This window comes from Lissotriton vulgaris, chromosome 5, assembly GCF_964263255.1.
Source record: "Lissotriton vulgaris chromosome 5, aLisVul1.2, whole genome shotgun sequence".
Lineage (NCBI taxonomy): Eukaryota > Metazoa > Chordata > Amphibia > Caudata > Salamandridae > Lissotriton > Lissotriton vulgaris.
The window spans coordinates 1,915,064,667-1,915,092,285 of record NC_141693.1 but is presented as its reverse complement, the minus strand read 5'-3'; the positions used below and the strand labels follow the sequence as shown (position 1 = coordinate 1,915,092,285).

At 48.9% G+C, this 27,619-nt stretch overlaps 1 protein-coding gene across 1 annotated transcript in view; it reads left to right on the top strand.

Moving 5' to 3' along the window:
• Positions 1 to 8,617, top strand: part of LOC147717710 (E3 ubiquitin-protein ligase TRIM11-like) — a 312,589-nt gene extending 303,972 nt beyond the window's left edge. The window contains exon 11 of the mRNA XM_086919874.1: positions 7,892 to 8,617. Within this exon, the coding sequence (XP_086776000.1) occupies positions 7,892 to 8,436 (545 nt within the window). The 3' untranslated portion in view covers positions 8,437 to 8,617. The remainder of the gene's footprint in view (positions 1 to 7,891) is intronic.
• Positions 8,618 to 27,619: the final 19,002 nt, after the last annotated feature.

Below are 27,619 nucleotides of genomic sequence, written 5' to 3'. Positions count from 1 at the left end.
TTAAGGAGACTCCAATTGAGGTACGACGATGGTCCATTGAGAGTCGCCTTTGGGTTAGTTCTATCTCGTGGCTGAGTACTGATTCTGCTCTCAAGAGAAACGCGTCAAGGGTTCCCGCGACCCCAGTTCCCCTACCCCCTTGCCATTGCCCTTACTCATGACTAAAGGTAACTAAAAGTTAATACAGTTGGTACAGTTGGAAATTATAATGTCAATATTACAAAGGGGCCTCAAGAAAAATGTAAAGTCACTGACCGAGTCTTAAAGCACACGAAAACGTCAATGTAAAGTGGGTGGCCCAGCCCAGCCTCCTCCTGGCTACGACGGGCTCAGACGGGCACGCCCTTGGCCCGGACTTCGCCCGGCGCACGCCCCCGGGCGTCCTGCGAAGTGGGGGCCACGAGTGTTAAAGTAGGCTCCCCCACAGGTTCAGGCAATAGAGGAGAGGCTCCTGGGGCTTGAAGTCCCTTGCTGGTCGCGGTAATCTGGGCAGCGTCCAAATGCGGCATCTCCATCTTCATTACATAATTTTCCTGCTACCCAACCTTGGCATGCACTCTGTTTACTTTCTGTCTGCATTCCACATTCTGCAGAATGCCGCTTGTATGAGATTATTTGCTGTTGCCCAGTTGCATCTGGAGCTGAACATTGAAGAACCTACATTTCTGTGTTGACATTGCACCTACTTCAATATATTTGGATTTTGGACACATTTTAACATCTATCCTTTAGTATTTCATTTCTGTTCCCCTTTATCTCCAACCTCCTTTTGTATTTTTTGCTCCCTTCTTTTCTCTCTTCATAGTTCCAACTCACCGGCCTTCCTTCCTTTTTCTCACCCCTCCATGCCCCTTTTTTCTCCCTTTCTCCTCTCATTCCAGTCGTCTCCTTTACTGTCTCCCCCTTTTTTCTGCCTTGAAATCTCTTATTCACTAACCTCTAGTCTCTGTTAGTCTCCCCTCTCTCTTCTCCACCTATTTCCTCTCCCCATTGTCTATTTTTTCTTTCTAATTCTTCTATTTCTTTTTTCTCGACCCTCTTTCATCACCCTCCACACAACTCATTTTCTGCTATCTCATCTCTCTTCTCCCTCCTCTGTTGGCAATTAACATCGTGTGACAATAGTAAACCAAGTTTGGACAAGGCGTTATTTATTTGCCCTATTTAATTTGAGCTCATTTAGTCCAAAAATATAACTTGTTTGTCCCAATAATATTGATTTGTAAAAATAATATTTGGTAAAGAAACGTTTGATATTTATTCAGGTTGGTGTCTTTCCTGTCACTCTCATCTGCCTGTGTCTACTTTATGTCAAGCTGGTCAATCTTAAGTGTTCCCTCTCATTTAGAATTGCCTCTTTACAGTGACTTTCATTAACTGTCAAGTCTGCTCGCACTAATTACTTTTCAAGCACTTCTTTTTTAGGTTTTGCCTGCACAGCACGTATGATGTGCTTACAAAATATCTTAACAAAAACAACAAAAAAGCTTAATGACCATAGAGCCTGCCCATTGTTTACCATTTGTTGGCTTCCATGTCACTCTTGTTTCCTTGCTTCTTATTGATCAGAGCCTCCTCCTCACCTGGGCTTTCCCCTGGGGCTTTGTATGTGTCAATGCTATGGAGCATGGACCAAGTACAGCTTCCTGTCTGCAGCCAATGTCTTTCCACTGGCCACAGACTCCTGCAGGTACTCTTTTTAAACTTTCTAAAATTAAATCTTATAGAGTGCATAGCTTTGCTATCTGTTTCCCTAACTGCGCTGTCTGCCATTTCTTTATGCACCCTGCCCTCCTCCAGCTTTCCGTAATTTTTTTAATCACCTCGCCTTCCTCTGTCCATCCTTTGATTCTTACCCGACCCCTGCCCTCATCCTGCTATCCTTCAACATGTCCAAAACAATTGGCAAAGACAATAGATTTTGCATTCTTGTTTTTTAGTGTTAAGCACTCTGTGAAGTTTCCCTCGTGTACTTCTATCACCATGCCTTCTGTGTTGCTGTCCCACAACCCTGTTGCTTCCCCGTCCCTCAACGTTTCTTGTATCTGTTGGGATACTACAACCTCTTATAGCTCAGAGATTTCCACAGTTATGTATGTCACACTTGTACGCTCATGTTGGAGCATCCTCCAGAGCACATAGCTCTCAGAGCTCCAAGTGCATCCCCTGTTTACTTCTGTTCTTTTCATATCTGAGTGTACTGTCACACACTTGCATCTAGCAGGTCATAGCTTCCAATCCATGAAAAGTATCTCAGGGTGTTAATGCGCGTGCATTAACATCTTGCAATTGAATGAAGTCCCTCTACAGATATCCACAAACCATGTATGTTACAGGCTCCTATCTCAGGATGTTCTGCTAATCCTTTAATCCATCTGAGAAAAAAGAACCACCTGTTTGTCTATTGGGCAAAACTAACACCTGTGACATCAGGGTTCATTTATATGTGCTCTTTGTAGGAGAGTAGGATCTGCTTACTATGGTTACCCCCACTTTTTGCTGGTGTTTCACTGTTTCTCAACTTTAGTCTGGCTGGGCCTGCTATCCAGGACCCCAGCCTAGCTGCTTAATCTCTAAAATGATTGTATGTACATTAGGTACACTCCAGATTGGTTACTGGGGGACCCTTGTGAGTCCCTAGTATATGATACCTTAGGTACTAAGGGCATAGGTACCCCAGAGGCCTACCAGGGGCTGCAGCATGTATTATGCCACCCCTGGGAAGCATTCCAAAATACACCACAGGTCTGCTACTGCAGCCTGGATAAGGGGGTGCATGCACTCCTTACTAAGGTATAGGTTACCTATATCTACCTATAACCACTGACACATATAAACCTATAAGTTACTCCTATGGCAGGCTTTAACAGTCCTGAAGGCAGAGTGCTTGGTTTTGTGTGAGAAGGTGCCCATGCATGAGCAGGAGCCCTCTGCAGCTTTCGGAATCTATTCTCTGAGGCTGTTCTGTGATGCAGCCAGACCATATACTCTTAAGCGCATTATAATCTCGCGGTAAATGCTAACTTTGGAATGGCGGTACAAAACGGGGTGGTGATCGACGGAGAATCTGAATCAATCAAACACTCACACCCAGTCAAAAGATCTGGGTTTAATCCATCACCGTTCTTTAGCCCACTCTGCCACCCCAGTTCAGACATGCACATCAGTCTGACCCTGTGCCTCATGGGAATAGTCCAGCCCGAACTGCCAGGCCATGTCGTCCCTGGACCGGAAACAAGCTTCCGAGGACCGGTTTCTGGCATTCCAGCCGTCTTCAGCCCGGCTTGCTTGAATCCAGTGGCAAAGTGAGCAAGGAACTCACGTCTGAGCATACCCTGCCTGGAAGAGGCAAGCACAAGATCTGCAAGACTGGATAAATCAAGCACATTGTAGGTACAGTGGGCAAAAGAAGGGTCAGGAGAGTATAGGATTTTCTAGGTTGTTTTTTAGGTCTCGTCTAGGCAGTGCGCATGCGCTGCCCAAGGAGATGACCTTTAGAAATTGGTCAGCTCCTTTCAGCACACACTTGTGCATGTGGCGGCATCCACCTTGTGGGAGCGAGCAGGGGTGGGCGCAGGGGCCATTGGACATCTGCGCGCTTGTTTACATTAGCCTGCTCGTGGTCTCCTTGCCAGTTTGACATCCTGGCACTTTCACTTTGGTTCATGGCCGCTTGTTTGTTTTTGCCATGGAGCACGCCATGCGTGGACTTTAACAGAGATGGCCATGCAACATTTCTTTTGTTGTGCGCGGCTTGCCCATTTTTCCCCAGTGCTTCAATAGGCTTCGCCTAGGCAGTTTTTATTTGCAATGTCGGCCAAGGGTGATCTTTTTAAAAAGCGCGGGTCGCCCGACTTGCGCCTCTGCTGCAACTTGTTAATTTAAAAAAAAAAATTGCCAATGCGGCACACTTTAACCACAGCAGTTGCGTGATTTTCTCCCAATTTCTGTCTTGCCCTTCTGCTGTCTCGCTACTCCTGAGTTCTCCTTAACTCTGTCTCCTGATCTCCTCAGCTCCTGATCTTATCCTTCCTGTTCTTGCCTGGGTTCCGATTTCCCGTGCACTCCCGAACATCCCCTGATTTTCTCTTGTCCCTGCCCTCGCCGGAACCTTGGTTTCCCACTTTCTGACTCCCTTTTCCTGGCTTCCTGGTTGCGCCTCACCAACCTCCGGGCATCTCCCGGGCGTTGCACCCTACGATCGTTGGAGCTTGAAAGTGAAACCAGACAGGCTCTTTCTCCTGACGCTGCTTTTGGGTCTGAACGAATATGTGTGTTTAGTACAAGACCGAGACATCTGCCCCTGCCCCCTAGCCCTAGATAGCTTCCCCGTCATAGACCTGGTCTCGAAGGTTCAAATATTAATCCTGTTTGTCGTGCCTCAGTGTTTCCCCGCTGGACTCTGAAAGTGGTAATGCTACTGAACATGTGAAAAGCACACACAGCTACGGCTAGCTGTTATGGAAGACTGCCAAAAGGGCACTTATGCCAGCCCCGGACTTGCACCTCTGCATTTTCTATTCTGATCTTTTACTTTCAGTTTCAGCAACAGGCCCACGCTTCAAACTCGACAGCCAGACCTACAAAACCAGCCTATTTCGTGATAAATTTTAACATTTTAATGTTAGGTGAATTAAAAGCCTACCCTTTGCAAATCCAGGCCCAGATCCGTAAACTGCTGTGGTAACACCTATAAGGTCGAGAACTATTGGCTATACCAATGCTTGTTATAGGTGGACCAGGCTTGCTGGGCATCAGAGGGATGCAATGGAAATGTTTATAACATTTTATAGCATTGGGATATTTCCTGACATCTCACAGGATAATACATGTGAATGTTGACATGGGAGAAACATTTTTGCTTCAGACAAGTTTCATAAGGAAGGGGCATAAAAGAGAGAAGGTGAAATCCCTGAGCATCCTCTTCCCAAAACAAGGGCTTCCAACAAAAACTCTTTATGCGCATTCCGACTTCCTCAGACAATGACAGAGACTCTGATTGTAATACGGGCCCAGAAGGCAAAGACTGAGTGCCTTTTCACCAAATGTAATTAAAACTTTGCTTCACTGCTGTATAAAACATGGGCAAACTCAGCCCTTTGTCTTGCTAACTCCGATTAAGAAACACTGAGGGGACATCCAGTAAATACTGTCACGATAGATCACAAAACCCCACCCAACATCATCAAACATTCTGTACTATCCTTTTTCTTCAGAGATGCTAGTCTTGGATAAGAGTACATTTTTTTCCCTCTACACTTCAGAATCCCTTTAAGGTTTGACGTCATTATATTTTCAAAAGTAGGACAACACCATTGTAAATGCATAACCACAAGGTGTGAGAGCAAAGTGCCCAAGATCATATATGGAGTGAGAGTCTCAGTTAAGACAAAATGTGTTTTAAAAGGGTCTGAGGACATTCCTGAACATGAAGATAGTACTGGAGGAGGTCACACCTGGACACGATCACACTAGACATAAGGATCAAAGTCTCTATGTGTTGTGAGAGTGTGCATTATTTTGAAAAACACTCAATTCCCTGTATTTTCTTACCCATTTCCTTCGGCCTTTGAAAATCCAGGAGATATTATGCAACACCCCTTTTCAGTGCCTGGGAAATCTGTTTATTATCCTCTGCCTGTTCACCTGTGGGCATCCATGCCTGACCACCCCAACCTCTTGCTGTCTCCCCTGCTGTATTCAGTCACCGCCTGCTCTCCTAACCCTGGGAGAGCTTTGCCATGTGTTCTGAGGGGCACCAGCCTCTCACCCTTTGCCCGCAGCCCCAGCAGAATGGGCTCACGCCGCCAATGCTGCCTCTGCTTCACACAGACAGGGTTGGGTTCCATTATGTGGTTGTGAGTCTGTCTTCCCCGTCTGAACATATTTACGCACATGTACTCACAGCATCAACACCTCCCATACAGTCACCACCACTCACACAGTTTCATTCAGATAGTTCGCCTGCACCTTTACCTCTTGTTGATAGCCTGAAAACCTGGACTGGAAGTGGCCCTTCTGGGCCGATGTTAGACACCCCTGAGCCCTGACCATGGTTGACCCTCAAATGTAAAGAAAAGTAAGATTCGTGCACACAATGAAAGGCGCAGAGACCTGACACAAGGCTGCAGATCAAAAAGCTGAGAACTGAGTTAATTATTCAAAGACAACTAGACTGGAAACATTCACCCACTGATCCCACGGGCAGGAATATAATGCCACAGCTGTGTCGGTGCCTGGACATCAAACTGGTAAGTAAAGGAATAAACCACACAACTGTGGGCTCGGTGTGTCCTCCGGGGCTCATGGCGTGTGAATTACTCCTTAAAGTGGTGTTAGGGCAGGTCTGTAAAGGTGCCCGGGTGGGCTCAGCGCTGCGGCTGCTGCGTGGAAAGCCAATGGAATAAGTGGAGCGCGCAGTCACTTTACCAGATTAATGCTGCGCTTGGGACACGGGTGGGCTGGGGCAGGTAGAGACCGTAGCGGGCACGATGATGGGCGGACCGCCTGCCTGCTCCACAATCGCCTGCCCCACAATCGCCTGCCCAGCTGAATGGTGATCAGTGTGAGGCAGGGGGGGGCAGCGGCTTGCACAGCGGTTCGCACAGTATATAACACCTTTCATCGCACGCCACCTGTGATCATAAAATAGACACAATCATTAATAAACATTCCAGTTACACCTTCTGACTCCAGATGAGAATAAATAACCCCCCAAGATTAGTTCCTGATTCACCCCCTGGCCCCCGCTGCGCGCAGACAGGTGCCGGGAGGTGCACTCTCGGGGGTCAGGTTCTAAATACATTATATTTCCTCTTCCTGCTTATCATGACGTGCCAGGGTCAGCCCCGGGTCACACACCTGCAGCGTGAGTGTCTGCCCAGGGTCTGATTGGAACCTGCACTTTCAGTCACTGAAGGTCGCGGTGCTTTCAAAACCCCAACCCGCCCTGAGGGATGTGCCTGAGCCCCCCTGAATCATTCACCAGCGGCTCCTCGGGGCTTCACTCCCTCCATCCTAACGGCGTCTGCTCCGCAGCCCTCTCTGCGTGCACTGTCCCCGGGACCCCGAGCCTGTCCTGCCTGCTCCCACCTTAGAGCACGGAACTGTCCTTGGCCGAGGAGGAATTCCGGCGCGCAAAGGGAAAAACATAAAACACTGCGGCACTCGGTGCCGGTGAGCACCGGCCCATTTAAAGTACTGCCTTAAATCACTCTAATCCGGAAAGTGCCGGATAATCTTCCCCTGGCTTCAGTGCGCCCACCCACCACCCTCTCTACCCCCTCGCCCTATAAGAGTGTTTTCCTCTATCGACTTAATGGTTTCACCAAAGATGTGTCTGTGTTCACTTCACCCGTTAGAGACCCAAGGGGGCGGAACAAATAATAGAAGAAGGTGCAGCGACCCACCGGTGAGATACATGTAATGGAAGCTGATACCGCACTCATGAAATTCACATCCACTAGCACAATTTTAGGATTTCGTGTTTTAAAACCCTGGAAGCCCTGTTTCCACAATATGTATGAATTCTGCACATTTACTTTCATCGTGTGGGATTCCTTAGTGCAGAATGGAAATAATGGGATGGAATTTTACAAAACAGACACTGGGATTGTCGAAAACTCTTTATTTTAAAATACAAAGATGTAGCGCAGGGGCCTGTTCTGAATACACCAATGTCGCGCCAGTCACATCAGCTGAATGGAAATATGAGGGTCACATAAGGAGTCTGAGCCCTTTGGGGAGCCCAGCAGCAGAGAGAATTACAGGTGGTCTGTTTAATAACTGAAGGCAAAGACAGGAGAGCCCGGGGAGCCCCCACTGCCCCCAGGATACACTAGGAGCCATGACATGAACTGACCTCTGGTCTCTGCTTCTCTCTGTTTTGCAGCTGCGGTGACCCTGGATCCGGACACCGCTCATCGGAGCCTCATCCTGTCCGAGGACGGAAGGAGCGTGAGACTGGGAGACAGAGACCAGGATCTGCCGGACACGCCCCAGAGATTCGATCCTGTGGTCAATGTCCTGGGGAGAGAGAGGCTGAGCTCCGGGAGGCATTACTGGGAGGTGGAGGTGGGGGACAAGACGGGCTGGATCCTGGGGGTGTGTGACGAGGCTGTAAACAGGAAGGGGAAGATCACACTATCACCTGAGGATGGATACTGGACAGTGTGGCTCAGAGATGGTGAATATGAAGCTCTCACCTCCCCCTCCACCCTCCTGACCCCCCGTGTCCCCCCCAGGGCTGTGGGTCTCTTCCTGGACTATGAGGCGGGCAGGCTCTCGGTCTACAATGTGGATGACCGGTCTCTGCTCTTCACCTACTCTGGGGGCTCCTTCCCCCCCACCCTGCGGCCCCTCTTCAGTCCCTATCTCAAGGAGGGAGGGAGGAATGTGGGGGCGCTGCGGGTCCTGCCGGTGACAGGGGGTGACTGAAGAGACGGTCAGTAGTGCTGTTAGAGAGGTGCTGGGATGACATGTAACGTCACTGACGCTGGTTAAAGGCGCTGTGTAGAACGTCACTTCATATGAGATGTTAAAAGACATTATGTGAAGTAAATGATACTGTTTTACTGTCACCAGGTAAAATTCGTGTTAATAAAGCACATTCCTCATTATCCAGCGGCTCCTTGCAGTTTTCTTTCCATCACTCGTTCTTTATTTCTGGAGGTGAGGAGAAGCAGGACCGGCTCCAGGATTCAGGATCTGGGAGGCCAGGAAGAAGCTCGGATGCGCCATGAAGAGGACAGGGTCGCCCTGCATCTCCCGGGTGTCTGAGAGCCGGGTCTGGACATGCAGTCCAGGAGCAGCATTCTCTCCTCACTGTCTGGGTTGTGCCTACTAGTATGTACTTGACCCCTTCTGCTTTCTAAGCTGCACCACCCTTTCACTCTCTGACCCACACTCTATGCTCTCTGCTGCAAGCCGCCCACATGCTACCACACCCTCTGCTTCAAGCCACCCACATGCCCCCCTCACCCTCTGCTTCAAGCCACCCACATGCTCCCTCACCCTCTGCTTCAAGCCACCCACATGCCCCCCCTCACCCTCTGCTTCCTCCCTGCTCTCCTCTCTCCTCTCTCCACCTCAACCTTCTCTTTCTCTGCCTCACCCTCTTTCTCCCTACCTCATTCGCCTTTCTCCTCACTATGGCCTCGACTCTCGATCTGCCTCACCCTCTCATTCCACCTCAACTTTCACTTTGCAACTTTCCTCCCTCTCTTACTCCACCTTGCCATCCTCTCACTGTGTATCACCCTTCTGTCTTTCCACCTCAACCGTCTCTACCTGCCTCACCCTTCTCTCTCTCCTCCTTACCCTTCTCTACCTATGGCACCCTTCTCTCTCTCAACCTCCCACTTCGCTCTCTCCACCTCACCCTTCTCTCTCTCCACATCACCCTTCTCTCTCTCCACCTCACCCTTCTCTTGCTCCACCTCACCCATCTCTCTCCACCTCACTCTTCTCGCTCTCCACCTCACCCTTCTCTACCCGCCTCACCCATCTCTCCCTTCACCTCACCCTTCTCTCTCTTTTTTTTTTTTTTTTTTTTTTTTTTTTTTACATTTCTTAAGCGCTACTTATGCCCGTAGGCGTCTTGGCGCTGTAAACCAATTATTTGTAAATCCCTCTGAGCTGATTGACTATTGAGTGAACAACCAGGTTTTCAAAAGCTTACGGAATTGAAGGAGGGTGGGACTTCGCTTGATGTTGAGAGGCAGAGTGTTCCAAAGCTTGGGGGCGGCCACCAGAAAGCGGCGATCGCCCAAGGTGACAGTTTTGGTACGGGGAGTAGCTAATTGGTTTAGGGTGGCTGACCTTAAGGCTCTGGAAGGTTTGTGCAATTGAAGTTGGTCTCTTAGAAACTGGGGGCCTTGGTTGTTAAGTGCCTTGAACACAATGCATAAAGCTTTGAATTGGATTATTTTCTGCACAGTGAGCCAGTGAAGGTCTTTAATGCTATTGGAGATGGATTCGAATTTGGTTTTGCCAGCAAGCAAGCGTGCTGCGGCGTTTTGAATGGTCTGCAATTTGGTAATGACTCTGGCTTGAGCATTTAGAAAGAGACCATTACAGTAGTCCAGGGAGGACAAAACAAGAGATGTGACCAGTGTCTTAATGGCTGATTCAGGTAGAAAAGGGTGTATTTTCCTGATCATCTTAAGCTTTAGATGTGCCGAAGACACCGTTTTATTGGCATGGTCCATAAAATTTAGGGCATCATCGAAGATGATGCCAAGGTTCCTGACTTTGGTAACAGGGATAGGAGGCATACCAAAGGTGTCAGGCCACCAACTTGACGGCCATGCTGGCAGAAGGGTTCCAAAAATGAGTACCTCTGTTTTGTCAGAGTTCAACTTTAAACAGTTGGTTGACATCCAATCTCCTATATCTAGGAGTCCTTTCTTGAATTGTTCGGCCACTTGATCTCCATCTCCTTTGATTGCCAACACTAGTTGGGTATCGTCGGCATAGGAGGTAAGGCTCATCCCATGTGCTTTGATGGTTTTAGCAAGGTCCGACACGTAGATATTAAACAGTGTCGGACTCAGGGATGAGCCTTGAGGGACGCCGCATGGGGCTGAGAGTTGGGCCGATTGAAAGGGTCCTAGGATGACTGCCTGCGTTCTTTTAGCAAGAAAGGACGCGATTAGATTCTTGGCAGTGTGACAGATTCCAAAACCCTCGACCCGGTCGACCAAGATGGTGTGGTCGACCGTGTCGAAGGCTGCGGATAGGTCTAACAAGACCAGAATGGCTGTACCCCCCCTGGTCCCTGATTACCCTGATATCGTCGGCCGCTTTAATCAGGGCTGTCTCTGTCCCATGGAATTTCCTAAATCCGAACTGGGTGTTATCTAAGAGCTGATGTTTTTCTATAAACTCGGAAATCTGGGAATTCATTGTTTTTTCAAGCACTTTCGCCATGAAAGGGAGGCTTGCAATGGGACGGTAATTTTTTAACTCACTTTTATCAAGGGATGGTTTTTTCAACAAGGGTTTTAGTAAGGTATTTTTGAGGGGGTCTGGATAGTTGCCTGATAGAAGAATGGTGTTGCAGACCTGGGTGACCACTGGAATGATATCCTCCATTACCGGCTGGAGTACTGAAATTGGGCAAGGATCCAGGGGTGATCCTGATTTGATGGAGGACAGTATGGCTTTTATGTGATCTGGGGTAACTGGTTGAAAGCTAGAGAATGTGTTTGCTGGGGGGGGGATAGGGAGACTGCCTGTGCTCAAGGGTGGATTAGAAGCAAAAGCCTGGTAAATATCATCTACTTTAGTGTAGAAAAACGAGGCAAGGGCATCACACAATGATTGCGAAGGTGGGGGAGTAAGATCAGGGGAGTTGCCTGACAGTACCTTGGTAATTTGAAACAGTTGCCTACTGGAGTTTTTAGCGTTCTCGATTTGGTCGCTATAGTAGTCCTTCTTTGCTTTTGTTATCATGGCTTTATAAAGCGCCAATGCTTCTTTGTAAGTGTTTTTACTGTCGGTATCATAATTCTTTCTCCATTGTCGTTCCTTATTGCGATTTATTTGTTTTTGTGCCCTTAATTTGTCATTATACCAAGGGGCAGTTGGTTTAGATCTATTACTGGACCGTTCTTTAGTGGGGGCTGATTGATTCGTAGCCTGGCCTACCCAGGTGTAAAACTGCTGAAGAGCTGAATTAGGCTCCGGGGACAATGTAGGACGGGTGAGTTCAAGTGTTAGTTTTAATTGGTCATGGTTCAAATTTTTCCAATCTTTAAAGGACTGTTTGGGCACAGGAGATGGTCTGTTACTGCACTTAGTGTGCGTGATTATTTTTGCGAAAACGACGTAGTGGTCCGTCCAGGGCATGGGCAAGATGTTTGTTATTTGCATGCCTTCAAGGTTTGAGAAAATAGGGTCCAAAATGTGGCCCGCTTGGTGGGTGGGAGACATGACACGTTGTTTCAGTCCTAAAGTTTGCAGATCAGATATAAGAGTGGCAGAGTCAGTTAAGTGAGTGAGATCTAGGTGAAAATTTAGATCACCTAGAATTGTAAAAGCACTTTCTGTAGCTACAGATTCCATCATGGAATTAATGCTAGATAAGAATGCCGTTTTGGATCCAGGGGGTCGATATATCAGAATCCCCTTGAAATTAAACTGGGGAGAAAAATTAATAGCAAATTGCAAGGCTTCACACGAGTTGGATGGAATGGGGGTTATTCTGACAGGGTAGGAGTCTCTGGTTATTATGGCCAGTCCACCTCCTCTTTGTTTGGGCCTATCCTGACAGTAGGCTTTATATCCATCTGGGACTGCGATAGCCAGGTCGGGTTGTGAGGTACCGTCAGTCCAGGTTTCCGTAAGGAATAATGCATCTACTTTGGAATCAGTAATGAGGTCAAAAACTTCCTGCCTATGCTTTCCAAGAGAGCGTACATTGATGAGAGCTATGGATATACTAACTCCTTCCTCCTGAATGTTGGTTGTGGAACTGATGTTAGAAAGAAGAGGAATAGTGAAATTACAATGAGGACATGTAATTGCGGGGTTCTTGTGGATCTCTCAGAGATTAAAATGTAAACAACTAGCACTGGCAGGTGGCCTAAGAGCAAGAAGACTTTGATTAGAGTATTTTATAACAGCTTCTGCCCTTTCTGCCCTTTGTGAGATAGGGGTCGTGGCCCTCGGCCCGGTCCCGGCGCGGACGGGCGCAGACGGGCTTGCCTCTGGCGCGCCTCCGGCGCGCCCGCTGCGCGCCCGCTGCGCCCGCCCGCTGCGCGGACGGGATGTGCCTCCTATTTTATGCATCGTGGAGGCGGGAAAGGCGGGAGGGCTGGATTGCCTAGAGCGCAGCCCTTACCTCTCTAGATGGCGGGTGAGGTGGGTCCGGTCACGTGACTGTGACCGAGTTAGGCAGCTCTGTTATCGGTGACTGGAGCAACGCGCTAAACACCGCGCGTTGGTCACAGAGGTAAAAACAATTTCCTACAACCAGTATGTATTGAAAAATACACAAAGTGAGAGCCTTGTGCGCAGACTATCACAATCTCAGAAAATGTTTTAAAAGCGTATGGCGTGTTAGCGTATTTTAAAAAGTAGAGGATAGTTGAAGAGTCCTCCGGCTTCCGCCTCAGAGGAGAGCAATTTTACAAATGAAAGGTTTTCCACCCCACCCTTCTCTCTGCCCACCTCACTCTTCTCTACCTGCCTCACCCTTGTCTCTCTCCACCTCACCCATCTCTACCTGCCTCACCCTCCTCTCTCTCCACCTCACCCTTCTCTTTCTCCACCTCACCCTTCGTTACCTGCCTTTCTCCTCGCTATGGCCTCGACTCTCTATCTGCCTCACCCTCTCTTTCCACCCCACCTTTCACTTTGCAACTTTCCTCCCTCTCTTACTCCACCTTGCCATCCTCTCACTGTGTATCACCCTTCTGTCTTTCCACCTCAACCGTCTCTACCTGCCTCACCCTTCTCTCTCTCCTCCTTACCCTTCTCTACCTATGGCACCCTTCTCTCTCTCAACCTCCTACTTCGCTCTCTCCACCTCACCCGTCTCTCTCTCCAACTCACCCTTCTCTACTTGCGTCACCCTTCTCCCTCACCACATCACCCTTCTCGCTCTCCACCTCACCCTTCTCTACCCGCCTCACCCATCTTTCTCTCCACATCACTCTTCTCTCTCTCTCCACCTCACACTTCTCTCTCCACCTCAACCTTCTCTCTCTCCACCTCACCCTTCTCTCGCTCCAACTCACCCTTCTCTCTCTCCACCTCACCCTTCTCTTGCTCCACCTCACCTATCTCTACCTGCCTCACCGTTCTCTCTCCACCTTACTCTTCTACCTCTCCACCTCACCCTTCTCTACCCGCCTCACCCTCCTCTCTCTCCACCTCACCCTTCTCTTTCTCCACCTCACCCTTCGTTACCCGCCTTTCTCCTCGCTATGGCCTCGACTCTCTATCTGCCTCACCCTCTCTTTCCACCCCACCTTTCACTTTGCAACTTTCCTCCCTCTCTTACTCCACCTTGCCATCCTCTCACTGTGTATCACCCTTCTGTCTTTCCACCTCAACCATCTCTACCTGCCTCACCCTTCTCTCTCTCCTCCTTACCCTTCTCTACCTATGGCACCCTTCTCTCTCTCAACCTCCCACTTCGCTCTCTCCACCTCACCCGTCTCTCTCTCCAACTCACCCTTCTCTACTTGCGTCACCCTTCTCCCTCTCCACCTCACCCTTCTCTACCCGCCTCACCCATCTCTCTCTCCACATCACTCTTCTCTCTCTCTCCACCTCACACTTCTCGCTCCACCTCAACCTTCTCTCTCTCCACCTCACCCATCTCTCTCTTCACCTCACCCCTCTCTCTCTTCACCTCACCCCTCTCTCTCTTCACCTCACCCTTCTCTCTCTTCACCTCACCCTTCTCTCCCACCACCTTACCCTTCTCTACTGTCCTCATCCTTCTCTCTCTCCACCTCACCAATCTCTACCCACCTCACCCTTCTCTCTCCACCCCACCTTTCTTTCTCTCCACCTCACCCTTCTCTACCTGCCTCACCCTTCCCTTTCTCCACCTCCCCTTTTCTCTCTCCACCTCACCCTTCTCTACCCACCTCACCATTATCTCTCCAGCTCACTTTTCTTTCTCTCTACCTCACCGTTCTCTTTCCACCTCACCCATCTCTCTCTCCATCTCCCCCTTCTCTAGCCGACTCACCCTTCTCTCTTTCCACCTCACCCTTTACTCTCGATACCTTACCCTTCTCTCCACCTAACCCTTCTCTACCTGCCTCACCCTTCTCTCTCTCTACCTCACCCTTCTCTTCCAGCCTCACCCTTCTCTCTCTCCACCATAACCCTTTTTCTCCACACCTCACCCTTCTCTCTCTTCACCTCTCCCTTCTATAACCGCCTCACCCTTCTCTACCCGACTCACCCTTCTCTCTCTCCACCTCCTCACCCTTCTCTACCTGCCTCACCCTTCTCTCTCTCCACCTCACTCTTATCTCTCTCTCCACACCATCCTTCTCTCTCTCCAGCTTACCCTCGTCTACCCGACTCACCCTTCTCTCTTTCCACCTCACCCTTCTCTACCTGCCTCACCAATCTCTCTCTTCTCTCTCTCTCCACCTCACCCGTCTCTCTCTCCAGCTTACCCTTCTCTACTCGCCTCATCCTTCTCTCTCCCCACCTCACCCTTCTCTCTCTCCACCCCACACTTAACTCTCCACATCACATTTCTAAACCCTACTCACCATTCTTTCTCTCTACCTCACCCAACTCTCCCTCCACCTTACCCTTTTCTACCCACCTCACCCTTTTCTCTTTCCACCTTACCCTTCTCTCTCTCCACCTCACCCTTTTCTCTCTCTACCTCACCCTTCTCTACCCTCCTCATCCTTCTCTCTCTTCACCTCACCCTTCTCTACCCTCCTTACCCTTCTCTCTCTCCATCTCACACTTCTCTACCGTCTTCACCCTTCTCTCTCTCCACCTCACCCTTCTCTACCCACCTTACCCTTTTCTCTCCACTTTACCCTTCTCTCTCTCCACCTCACCAATCTCTACTAACCTCACACTTCTTACCCTCCTCACCCTTCTTACCCATCTCACCCTTCTCTCTCTCTCCACCTCATCCATCTTTACCCACCTCACCCTTCTCTCTCTCCACCTCACCCTTCTCTCGCTCCACCTCCCCCTTCTCTCTACCCACCTCACCCTTCTCTCTCTCTCCAAGTCACTCTTCTCTACCTGCCTCACCATTCTCTCTCTCCACCTCACCCTTGTCTTTTTCCACCTCACCCTTCTCTCTCCACCTCACCCTTCTCAGCCTGCCTCACCCTTCTCTCTCTCTACCTCATCCTTTTCTCTCTCCACCTCACCCTTCTCTCTCCACTTCACCCTTCTCTCTCCATCTCACCCTTCTCTACCCGCCTCCTCCTTCTCTCTCTTTACCTCGCCCTTCTCTACCCACCTCACCCTCCTCACCCATCTCTCTCTCCACCTCACCCATCTCTCTCTCCACCTGTAGGAGAGTAGGGTCTGCTATCCTATGGTCACCCCAAAATGTTTGCTTTTTGCTTCACTGGTTTATGACTTAATGTGGCTGCGGGCCTGCTAATCAGACCCACAGCCTGCTGTTCTCTCTCTAAATTACTGCCAATGCACTCTAGGTGCATTACGAATTGGAACTGGTTCACCTTATTGGCCCCTGTAACAGTGTACCCTAGGTACCCAGGGCATAGGTGTTTCCAAGGCCTACCAGGGGCTGCAGCATGTATTGTGCACCCCTGGCCTGGCCTCCATATTTGACACAACTGGCTGATCACTCAGCTGGGGTAAGTTGGTGTAATCACCTCTTACTTAAATATAGTATCCCTATATCTAACCTTAACTGGACACATGTTAACCTATAAGCCATTCCTATGGAAGGCCCCTGCAATCCTGGGGGCAGAGTGCGTGGTTTCATGTGAGATTGTGCTCTAGCATGAGCTGAGCCTGTCTGCAGCTGTCGGGAACAACTGCCTTAGCTGTTCCGGGATATTGCCATACCATATACTCTTAAGTGCATTATAATCCTCGCGGTTATATGCTAACTTTGGTTTGGCTTTATCAAAACATGTCGAGTAAGGTGTCATACAATTTGGAATACTATCCCCTCAACAGTTCTGTCGACTGGGATAGCATTCCACCCCTCTAGAGGGACACGACATGTACCTAACCTGAACCCCGGTTAAAGTTAACCAGAGCCTCAGCATCACAAAATGGATGCTGCCACCACAGACACAAGTCTGACCTCCTGCTGCTGGGAGTCCTTCCAGCGAGGGAGGCTTGGACAAAGGGTTTCCTGCCTTGGGAGGTGCGAGCACCACCCCAGACAGGATTTTGTGTATTGGGTAGGACAGGGCTGAATAGATTGAGACATGCCCGGGGCACACATGGTGTCCTCGTGCATAAGCCAGTCCAAACTGGTCCTGGGACTTTCCAGACCCAGGCCTGGCGAGGAGCTGGACAAAGGAAAGGGGGTGTAACCGCCCCCCTTCCTGGTCCCACCCAGAGGAGGGACCTAGTAGGTGATCCACCCCTCAGATTGGGAATAAGAGTGGGAGCAGTGCCATAGCACCTCACATCATTCTGAAATCAACTTTATACTAAGAGGACGACTGGACTTCGACATTCTGCTGCTCAGAAGACTGAAGAGTATCTCCCTTGTGGCCTAGGCGAGGCCACCCTGTGAACACAGGTACCAACCAGCAACTCGATGTCTGCTTTGCCGCCGCCTCCCGCCGGAGCCCGAGCCCAGAGCCTGACAAGACTCAGACTCCCAGACTTCTCACAGCCCGATCCACAGTCCCTGCAAAGAAGGGACCCGTGGAGGCACCGAAAGACGTGGGTCCGGACCTCTTGGAAGACCCCCGAAAAGCTGACTGCGCAGCATCCAAGGCATCCTCAATGTTGTGCTTTGGGGACTGAGAAGCCCCACCACCGAGCAGCCCTTGCACCGAAGATCAGCCCCCCAGCATCTCCACGATCTGCGTGGGGCCCTTTTGCTTTGTGCCACTCGACGCACCATCCCGGCCACTAGCCACATGGTCAGCGGCCATCTTGGCGATGAAATCTACAAACTACACTGCGGGTCTGGTTGCTCCAGACTTGCCCTCGCTCCTGTAAAAGGGAGCACCCGCTCTGACCTTGCTGGTCCGAATGATAAGCCTTTTTTGATTCCTGCGTGGCTTGCATTAGCCAAGGCCTGTTTGCTCCAATCAAGTTGCCGACACCGCCAACAGCGAGAAGCCTGCGTTACACAGCTCGTGATTGACTCCTGGACGTCCTCGACCCCTCGTGTCTACGTGGCTGCAGAGAGAAGCTACACCTCATCGCCTGTTTGCACCCGACATCGCCTGGTTCCAATCTGGTTGCACGGTAGTCACTGGCTAGTGACTTTGAACATTGTACCCTCTGCTTTCAGGTCTTCACAACTTCAGATCCACCCTTGGATCCACTGGAACTCTTCAAATCGAGCCGCCTGCAGCATCTTCAGCTCCAAGCACCATCGACCAGCGTGACGAAACCCGACACTACTTCGACCCTATGCACCCGCGTCCTGTGGGTGAGGTAACTCAGCAACGCCGGTGTCCCCACACTGGTACACACCTCTAGTGTCTGTGTCTTAAGTTTCACTCCTCTAGGTCACTCGGAAGGTTCCTATCTAACTAACTTTATAACTTTTACGCACCATAGACATTGCATTGGTGAGTGCGTACACTTTAAACACTGCACCGAGTCCTGCGGGCCTTTCCCGACTTAGCCACTGCTAGTCCCGATCAGCTCTAGTGATTTCCAAGGCCCTAGGCCTACTACCTTTTCGATTGGTATCTCTTATACCACTTTCTTAGTATATGGTTTAGGCGGCCCCTAGGGCTCATCCATATTGTGCAACTTTTGTGTATTTTAAACTGTGTTTTGTTTTAACGCTTGTGCTTCTGTGCTCATAAAGAGTATAGGGGATATTTGTAGTTAATAAATAAATATATATATATATATATATATATATATATATATATATATATATATATATATATATATATATATATATATATATATCTGTGTGGTGTCCTTTCATTTGGTATTCAAGGGGATTGTGTATGGTAATACAGCTGGCTTCACATGCCTTTCAGAGTTTAGCCTAAGACTGCTTTGTCCACGCTACCACAAGGATAGCTGGTCTATAAGGTTGACTTACAACCAATCATCATAAGGGTTGCTTGGCATGGTACAAGGTGATCACTAGAACTAGGGAGCATCATATACCAGACCAACTTCTCACATTGGTGAGCAGCGGATTGGGATCTGAGCTTGCTGTTTGTTTTACCATTACAATTTTTAAGATTATCATTTGAAAGATCATACAGGTACCTGCTAGGTACATATAAAACAAGACTAGTATACTTAAGTTCTACTGAACTTAGTTGTTGTAGAGGATAGGGAGTAGCACACCCTGACTACAACTACTAGATAGGTTTAGTAGGTAAACACCAGTGTAGGTAGATTGCAACATATCCACCCACACTAGAGCAATGTCTGGGGCAGAGGGTTCCACTGGGAATGTCTCTGTTGAGAGTGACCCTCCAAAGGCACCATCCGGATTTGCTATATTTTCCTTTAAGGAACTAAGACAGCTTTGTGTCTTAAGAGGTCTGAAGACAGGGCCATCCCCTACTGCAGACCACCTTAGAGAGCTCTTAGACCAGTCTGAGGCTCTAAAGACCTCTAAAGCAGACCCCACAGGGAATGCTGATGGAGGCTCTCCCACTGAAGATGACAATACTGAGACCCCTGTCCCCATAGTCCAGGTAGATGAGGATGACCAAATCACTGGAGCTCCTCAGGTAGATGAGGAGGAGGAAGAAGCAGAGGAGACAGAAGGGGTAGCAGTGATTCTGATGATGGCAGAAATAGTCAGGTGCTAGTCAGCAGGCTTAACCAGGCTAACCTAAGTGTATTTGGGACTGAAGCAAGGATGACCTTGCCCAGACACCCAGGTGGACTTAACCAGGCGCGTAGGAGGAGGAGGAATCACTCAGGTGAATCCAATACCTCCCAGGCTTCTATGGTTCTCATGGTCACTCCGGAAGGGAGATGACTAGCCCTCAGAGAAGGGAACATGAGGCCAAAATGAGAGAGGCTGAGCTTAGGATCCAGAGACAAGAATTAGAAGTTGCCCTGGCCCAAGAGAAACTTGCTAGAGCAAGACAGCCTAGAGAGAGTGGGGTAATAGAACCCACTGGTGGCAGCATTATCCACAAGGATAAAGACAGGTCTTTTGATAACAGAAACCGGAGTAAGATTGTGCCCCCCTACAAAGCTGGGGATGATATCCACAAATGGATGACTGCACTGGAGAGAGCCTGCAAAGTATTGCAGATCCCTCAGGAGCAGTGGGTAGCAATCTTGTGGCTCTACTTTGAAGGTAGAGGCCGAGACAGACTCCTCCCAGTTAGTGATGGGGATTCTAGAAACTACCTGGTCCTGAAGAGTGCTCTGATTGATGGGTTAGGCTTAACCACTGAACAGTACAGGTTAATGTTCAGAGACACCCAGAAGACACAGACTCGGGACTGGTCTGAATTTGTTGAGTGTGCCACTAAGGCTCTGGAGGGATGGTTGCTGGGAAGCAAGGTTACAGACTATGAAGGATTGTACAATTTGCTTATGAGAGAACACATTTTAAATATTGTCATAACCAGCAGTTGCATCAACATTTGGTTGACTCAGATTTGACCTCTCCCCAAGAATTGGGAAAGAGGGCAGATAAATGGGTTAGAACCAGAAAGCTAAAGACCAGAAGTTTTCAACAGGGCCCCAAACTAATACAGAGGGTGGGTCCCAAACTTCCAAGAAGAAGAAAAAGAAAGGTCAAAGAAAACCCTGGTGTAGTACTTGTAAAAACACCTCTCACTGGACAAGTGAGTGTAAAAAGGGTAGAGCCCCCAGCACTGCAGCCCCTAAGGCACCTGCACCCACTAGTACAGCTAGTAGTGCTGGTCCACAAACTAAGGGGGTAGTGGGTATCACCTTGGGAACTGAAGGAGATTCTGACCTAGTCAGAACCCTTACATAGGCTTTTCTGATTTGTGAGGGGGACATAGATTTGACCCCTACCATCAACCCCAGTAATCTGGGCAAATACAGGCAGACGCCTTTGATTAATGACAAAGTGGCTCAAGCATACAAGGACACATGTGCCAGTGTCACTATGGTGACACCTATCTTTGTGGACCCTTGACAATACATGCCAGGTGATAATTACCTGGTGACCAATGCCAGCAATGTCACCACTACACATAGTGTGGCAATTGTTAACTTTTCCTGGGGAGGGGTAACTGGCCTAAAAAGAGTTGTGGTTGTGCTGATCTCCCAGTTGAATGTTTGTTGGACAATGACCTGGAGAGCTCTCTATGGTCAGAAGTGGAGTACAGGACTCATGCAGAGAGTTGGGGATATCATCATATGTCCTTGCTGTGACCAGGTCACAGGCCAAAAAGTGCCTCTCTGAACCTCAGGTCTTGGATCCTGGAACAATGGACCAAGCACCTTCCAAGAAGAAGAACAGGAGGGTAAAGGCTGTGCCTTCCCAACTGCCTACAAGTGAGGATCAGCCTTCACAGGAAGCTGGTCTTGAGACCCCTGAAGGAACTGTCTCTGAAGAACTTGAACCTGACCAGGTTGAGTTTCTGGGGACAGGGGGACCTTCTAGGGCAGACTTGGGGCAGGCTCAGTTAACCTGTCCTTCTCTTGAACCCCTCAGACAGCAGGCTGCTGCTGAGGCTGCTGGGAATGCACAAGGTGCCCATAAAGTATATTGGGATGATGGACTCCTTTATTTAGAGGGTAGAGACCCCAAGCCTGGTGCAACCAGGAGGTTGGTTATACCTCTGCAATTTAGGGGCTTCCTACTTACATTGGCCCATAATATTCCTTTAGCAGGACACCTAGACCAGAATAAGACTTGGGACAGGCTTGTCCCTCACTTTCACTGGCCTCACATGTCTGAAGACACCAAGGAGTTTTGTCGCTCCTGTGTAACTTGCCAAGCCAGTGGTAAAGCAGGTAGCACCACAAAGGCCCTCCTGATACCACTACCTGTGGTGGGGGTTCCCTTTGAAAGAGTGGGGATTGATATTGTAGGTCCAATGGATCCCCCTTCAGCATCTGGGCACAGATTCATACTGGTGGTGGTGGACCATGCCGCCAGGTACCCAGAGGCAATTCCACTTAGGACCACAACAGCTCCTGTTGTGGCCAGGGCCTTACTTGGAGTTTTCTCCAGAGTGGGGTTTCCTAAGGAGGTAATATCTGACAGAGGGGCCAACTTCATGTCAGGATATTTGACAGCTATGTGGAAGGAATGTGGTGTCAACTACAAGTTCACCACTCCTTATCATCCACAATGTAATGGGCTTGTTGAAAGGTTTAACAAGACCCTAAAGGGTATGATCACAGGATCACCAGAAAAGCTCAGGCGAAGATGGGACATCCTTCTACCCTGCCTTTTGTTTGCTTACAGAGAGGTCCCTCAAAGGGGGGTTGGCTTCAGCCCCTTTGAATTGTTGTTTGGGCACCCTGTAAGAGGACCCCTATGTCTGGTGAAGGAAGGATGGGAGTTACCTCTCAAAAAGCCTAAACAGGACATAGTGGACTATGTACTTGGTCTCTGCTCCAGGATGGCTGAGTATATGGAAAAGGCATCCAAAAACCTTGAGGCTAGCCAAGAATTGCAGAAAGCTTGGCATGACCAAAAGGCTGTCTTGGTTGAGTATCAGCCAGGACAGAAGGTATGGGTGTTGGAGCCAGTGGCCCCAGCAGCACTCCAAGACAAATGGTCTGGACCCCATACAATTCTGGAGAAAAAGGGAGAGGTTACCTACTTGGTGGACCTAGGAACTCCCAGGAGCCCCCACACGGTGCTCCATGTCAACAGACTAAAGGCATATATCAACAGGGAAGACATGGGCTTGCTCATGGCTACAGATGAGGGACAGGAGGAAGAGAGTGACCCTCTCCCAGACCTGCTCACTCAGAACCCTGAGGATGGCTCAGTTGATGGTGTGGCCTTAGATGGCAGCCTCACTGAACATCAGCAACATGACTGTAGACAGGTTTTGCAGTCATACAGACATATGTTCTCCTTGACACCCAGTCAGACTAACTGGTGTACCCATGTGGTGGACACTGGTGACAGTCTTCCTGTAAAAAGCAAGATTTACAGGCAACCTGACCACGTCAGGGACTGTATAAAGACTGAGGTGCAAAAGATGCTGGAATTAGGTGTCATTGAGCCTTCAGAGAGCCCCTGGGCTAGCCCAGTGGTTCTGGTCCCCAAACCTCACACCAAAGATGGCAAGAGAGAGATGAGGTTCTGTGTGGATTACAGAGGACTCAATGCTGTCACCAGGACAGGTGCACACCCTATTCCAAGGGCAGATGAGCTCATTGACAAGTTGGTTTCTGCCAAATATTTGAGCACATTTGACTTGACAGCTGGCTACTGGCAAATCAGGTTAGCTGAGGAGTCTAAAGCCAAGACTGCATTTTCTACCCCAGGTGGGCATTATCAATTTGTGGTAATGCCCTTTGGTTTGAAAAATGCGGATGTACCATGTTACAACGCATACTATTACAACTACCTACTGTTACAACGCGACCATTACAACGCATACCATTACAACGCATAGCGCTTTGAGGTGCTGGATAGTGGTAAGTATAATTTACTATTCTAACTCCAGTCCCCGTGGACCCTAGGGAAGGTGTTGGATAGTAAATTATACTTATTCCCTATCCTAGAGCGCCCCCCAGCGCAATGCGTTGTAATGGTATGCGTTGTAAAAGTCGCGTTGTAACAGTAGTGCGTTGTAACAAATGCGTTGTAACAGGTGTATACCAAAAATGCACCTGCCACCTTCCAAAGGTTGGTGAATCAAGTCCATACTGGGTTGGATGACTTTTGCGCAGCATATCTGGATGATATTGCTGTCTTCAGCTCCACCTGGAAGGATCACCTGGTCCACCTGAAGGAAGTGCTTGAGGCTCTACAAAAGGCAGGCCTCACTATCAAGGCAACAAAGTGCCAGATAGGGCAGAGTAAAGTTGTATACTTGGGCCACCTTGTAGGTGGAGGCCAAGTTCAACCACTGGAGAGTAAGATCCAGACCATAAAGGACTGGTACCCTCCAACTACCCAGACTCAGGTCAGAGCTTTCTTGGGCCTGACTGGGTACTACAGTAAGTTTGTTAAGAACTAAGGGTCCATTGTGACCCCTCTTAATGATCTGACATCCAAGAAGATGCCCAAAAAGGTTCAGTGGACAGTTAACTGTCAAAAGGCATTTGATGACCTGAAGAAGGCCATGTGCTCTGCACCTATCCTGAAGAGTCCTGACTACTCAAGAGAGTTCATTGTCCAAACAGATGCTTCTGAGTTGGGAGTGGGAGCAGTGCTTTCACAGCTTAATGTAGAAGGTCAAGACCAGCCCATTGCTTTTATTAGCAGAAGGCTGACCCCCAGAGAAAAACGTTGGTCAGCCATTGAGAGGGAGGCCTTGTAATGACCGGATTTTCGGACCAGATAGGATCAGCTCACCAAGACACCACCAGCCCAGCCGAAACGTAACCACCTCCCTCCTCAGGACCCATCTATCCAGGCACCTGGGTACCTACCTGAGGGTGGGGAATTAGCAATATACAAGCTCATATCATCAAAAACACCACTAAATCTATGGGGATTACTAGGAATACTCTCTGATTACTAAGGACGTCCATGCCCTACACCACACTCATACCTTATAGTCTCGCGGCAACTCAGACCCAGACTATGCTACCCTCCTACTCATAGTGAAGGGGGCAGTTCCAATAACTTACCATTACACACTGACACACTCAGTGCTCTCTCAAGCCACAATCCTGTGGGTATACGCACTGTGTCCTCCCAGTGCTCTCACTTTCCTACAAGCTACAATCCTGTGGGTATACACACCAGTTTCCTCCCTGGTGCTCTCACTATTACACTTCTCAATCTTTAGAGTCCCATAAGACTGTTCCTTGTGCACAAGCCACAATCCGGTGGGTATACACACCAGTTTCCCCCCCCTGGTGCTCTCACTAACGCCGCCTTACAACGGCGATCACTTTCCTATGAATACCTTCAGCTCTTCATGTTGGGGAATCTCTCACTATCCACTAGAGGTACAATACTACAATATTATGGATCACACAAGAATGGCCGAATTACACGGTGTACAACTTATTCTCTATTTCAAGGGCTCCTCTCTCCCTCATTATTCAGTTACCATTTACCTGATCGGGGGTAGCATCCGTTCATACAATAGCATCTGACTAGAGGAAAGGCTAACTTTACTGTATGAGAGTAAAATCTACACACTGGTTCATTAAGAACTGGGGTTCCTTTAGTATTACAATAACAATAACAATATAATACTGCACTGTAACACATAGCCTGAAAAGTGAAAGGGGAATAGACACATACACAGATCTGCGGGGTCTCTTTAGTATAATGGAAAGCTTTATTACTATAACACATCCACATGTAATTGACAGGGACTGTAAATAGCTAAAGAGGGAATGGATTATACTGCACACCGCTGAAAGAAAAAGGATTAGCATTACAGTAGGGGAATTTAGCCTAGGAAATAAAAGCACTAATATAACAGGACAGATATCACCTGATTAGTATGAAGTCTTGCTCTAGCTGTCATCTGGGTTCCTCTCTCGTCTGTGCCTTAGCTCGTCTCAGATTCTCCCCTGCACTCTTGGACACGCATCTGCGCTGATCACTCTGCACTGGATTCCTCTCCCCCATGAACTGTCTTCACCTTCCAGCTTCAGTCTAATAGTTTCTGCCGCTCTGATAACCGTTCGCTCCACTAGCTTCTTCACTCGGTCTGATTATCCCAGCTCACTCCAGCTGCTCCCACAGACTAATCCACAATTTAACTTCAGTCTCTTCCAAAAGGCATCACTTCAGACTCCAGCTGATCACAACTCCTTCTGATAAGTAACTGCTTCTGACTGCTTCCTTCAGTTCCAAACATCAACTCACTTCTCTCTCCAGCTTCAACTGACTTCTCTCCCTCCAAGCATTAACTGACTTCTCTCTGTTCCAAGCATCGACTAACTAACACTCCTCCTCTTCTGCACTTCACTAAATGGAATGCTCTCCCCCTCATGGAAATTTCCAACAGAGGGCTGCCTCCCACCGAATTCCTGTGCCAGCTCCGAGGCCTCCTACGCAGCCTGCAGTGACCATCTGCATGTTACGTCAATGCCCAAGAGACAAACACATTTCTTCGATAAGATCCAGTCTCGGCTGGTTTTCCCCTAGCGAACAACACCTCATAACTAAAACATCACCTTTACCCTGCAAGCATCTCAGTCTGCAAGGACAGAAAGCAAAATGGAGTCTCTCTAGTTCTGGGCCTAGTAGGCCCGAAAAGGATGAAATAACACTTAGCTCTGTCAGAGTACATACACAAACCATACCAATATGTAATATAAAGTCAGGACTACTGGATCCACCCTCTACTATAGGTAGGATGATGAAAGGACACATAATTATGTCAAAGCCAATAGGCAATAGATGGATTAGAGTCAAGAATAAGGGATCTATCATCATATAAAGCAGCTATCCTCTAGTTTATGCTTCTAGGTCTGGAAAAAGGCCTGAAAAGGACCAACACAAGGCAAGAATAGGGATTCAGGATGGTAGCAAGCTTTAAGTCACCATCACTCAGAAATAGAGCCAAAAACACGGTCACTACAGGCCTTTTCTGTGGTGTGGGCCCTGAAGAAGTTGAGACCATACTTGTTTGGCACTCACTTCAAGATTCAGACCGACCATAAGCCCCTCCTATGGCTTAATCAGATGAAGGGTGAAAACCCCAAACTACTCAGGTGGTCCATTTCCCTACAGGGGATGGACTTTACAGTGGAGCACCGCCCAGGGACTGACCATGGCAACGCAGATGGTCTCTTCAGGTACTTCCACTTAGAACATGAAGACACAACTGGTCAAGGTTAGTCTAATGTCCCTGCGTTTGGGGGGGGGGGGGGGTTGTGTAGGAGAGTAGGGTCTGCTATCCTATGGTCACCCCAAAATTTTTGCTTTTTGCTTCACTGGTTTATGACGTAATGTGGCTGTGGGCCTGCTAATCAGACCCACAGCCTGCTGTTCTCTCTCTAAATTTCTGCCAATGCACTCTAGGTGCATTACGAATTGGAACTGGTTCACCTTATTGGCCCCTGTAACAGTGTACCCTAGGTACCCAGGGCATAGGTGTTTCCAAGGCCTACCAGGGGCTGCAGCATGTATTGTGCCACCCCTGGCCTGGCCTCCATATTTGACACAACTGGCTGATGACTCAGCTGGGGTAAGTTGGTGTAATCACCTCTTACTTAGATATAGTATCCCTATATCTAACCTTAACTGGACACATGTTAACCTATAAGACATTCCTATGGAAGGCCCCTGCAATCCTGGGGGCAGAGTGCGTGGTTTCATGTGAGATGGTGCTCTAGCATGAGCTGAGCCTGTCTGCAGCTGTCGGGAACAACTCCCTTAGCTGTTCCAGGATATTGCCATACCATATACTCTTAAGTGCATTATAATCCTCGCGGTTATATTCTAACTTTGGTTTGGCTTTATCAAAACATGTCGAGTAAGGTGTCATACAATTTGGAATACTATCCCCTCAACATGTCTGTCGATGGGGATAGCATTCCACCCTTCTAGAGGGACACGACATGTACCTAACCTGAACCCCGGTTAAAGTTAACCAGAGCCTCAGCATCACAAAATGAATGCTGCCACCACAGACACAAGTCTGACCTCCTGCTGCTGGGAGTCCTTCCAGCGAGGGAGGCTTGGACAAAGGGTTTCCTGCCTTGGGAGGTGCGAGCACCACCCCAGACAGGATTTTGTGTATTGGGTAGGACAGGGCTGAATAGATTGAGACATGCCCGGGGCACACAAGGTGTCCTCGTGCATAAGCCAGTCCAAACCGGTCCTGGGACTTTCCAGACCCAGGCCTGGCGAGGAGCTGGACAAAGGAAAGGG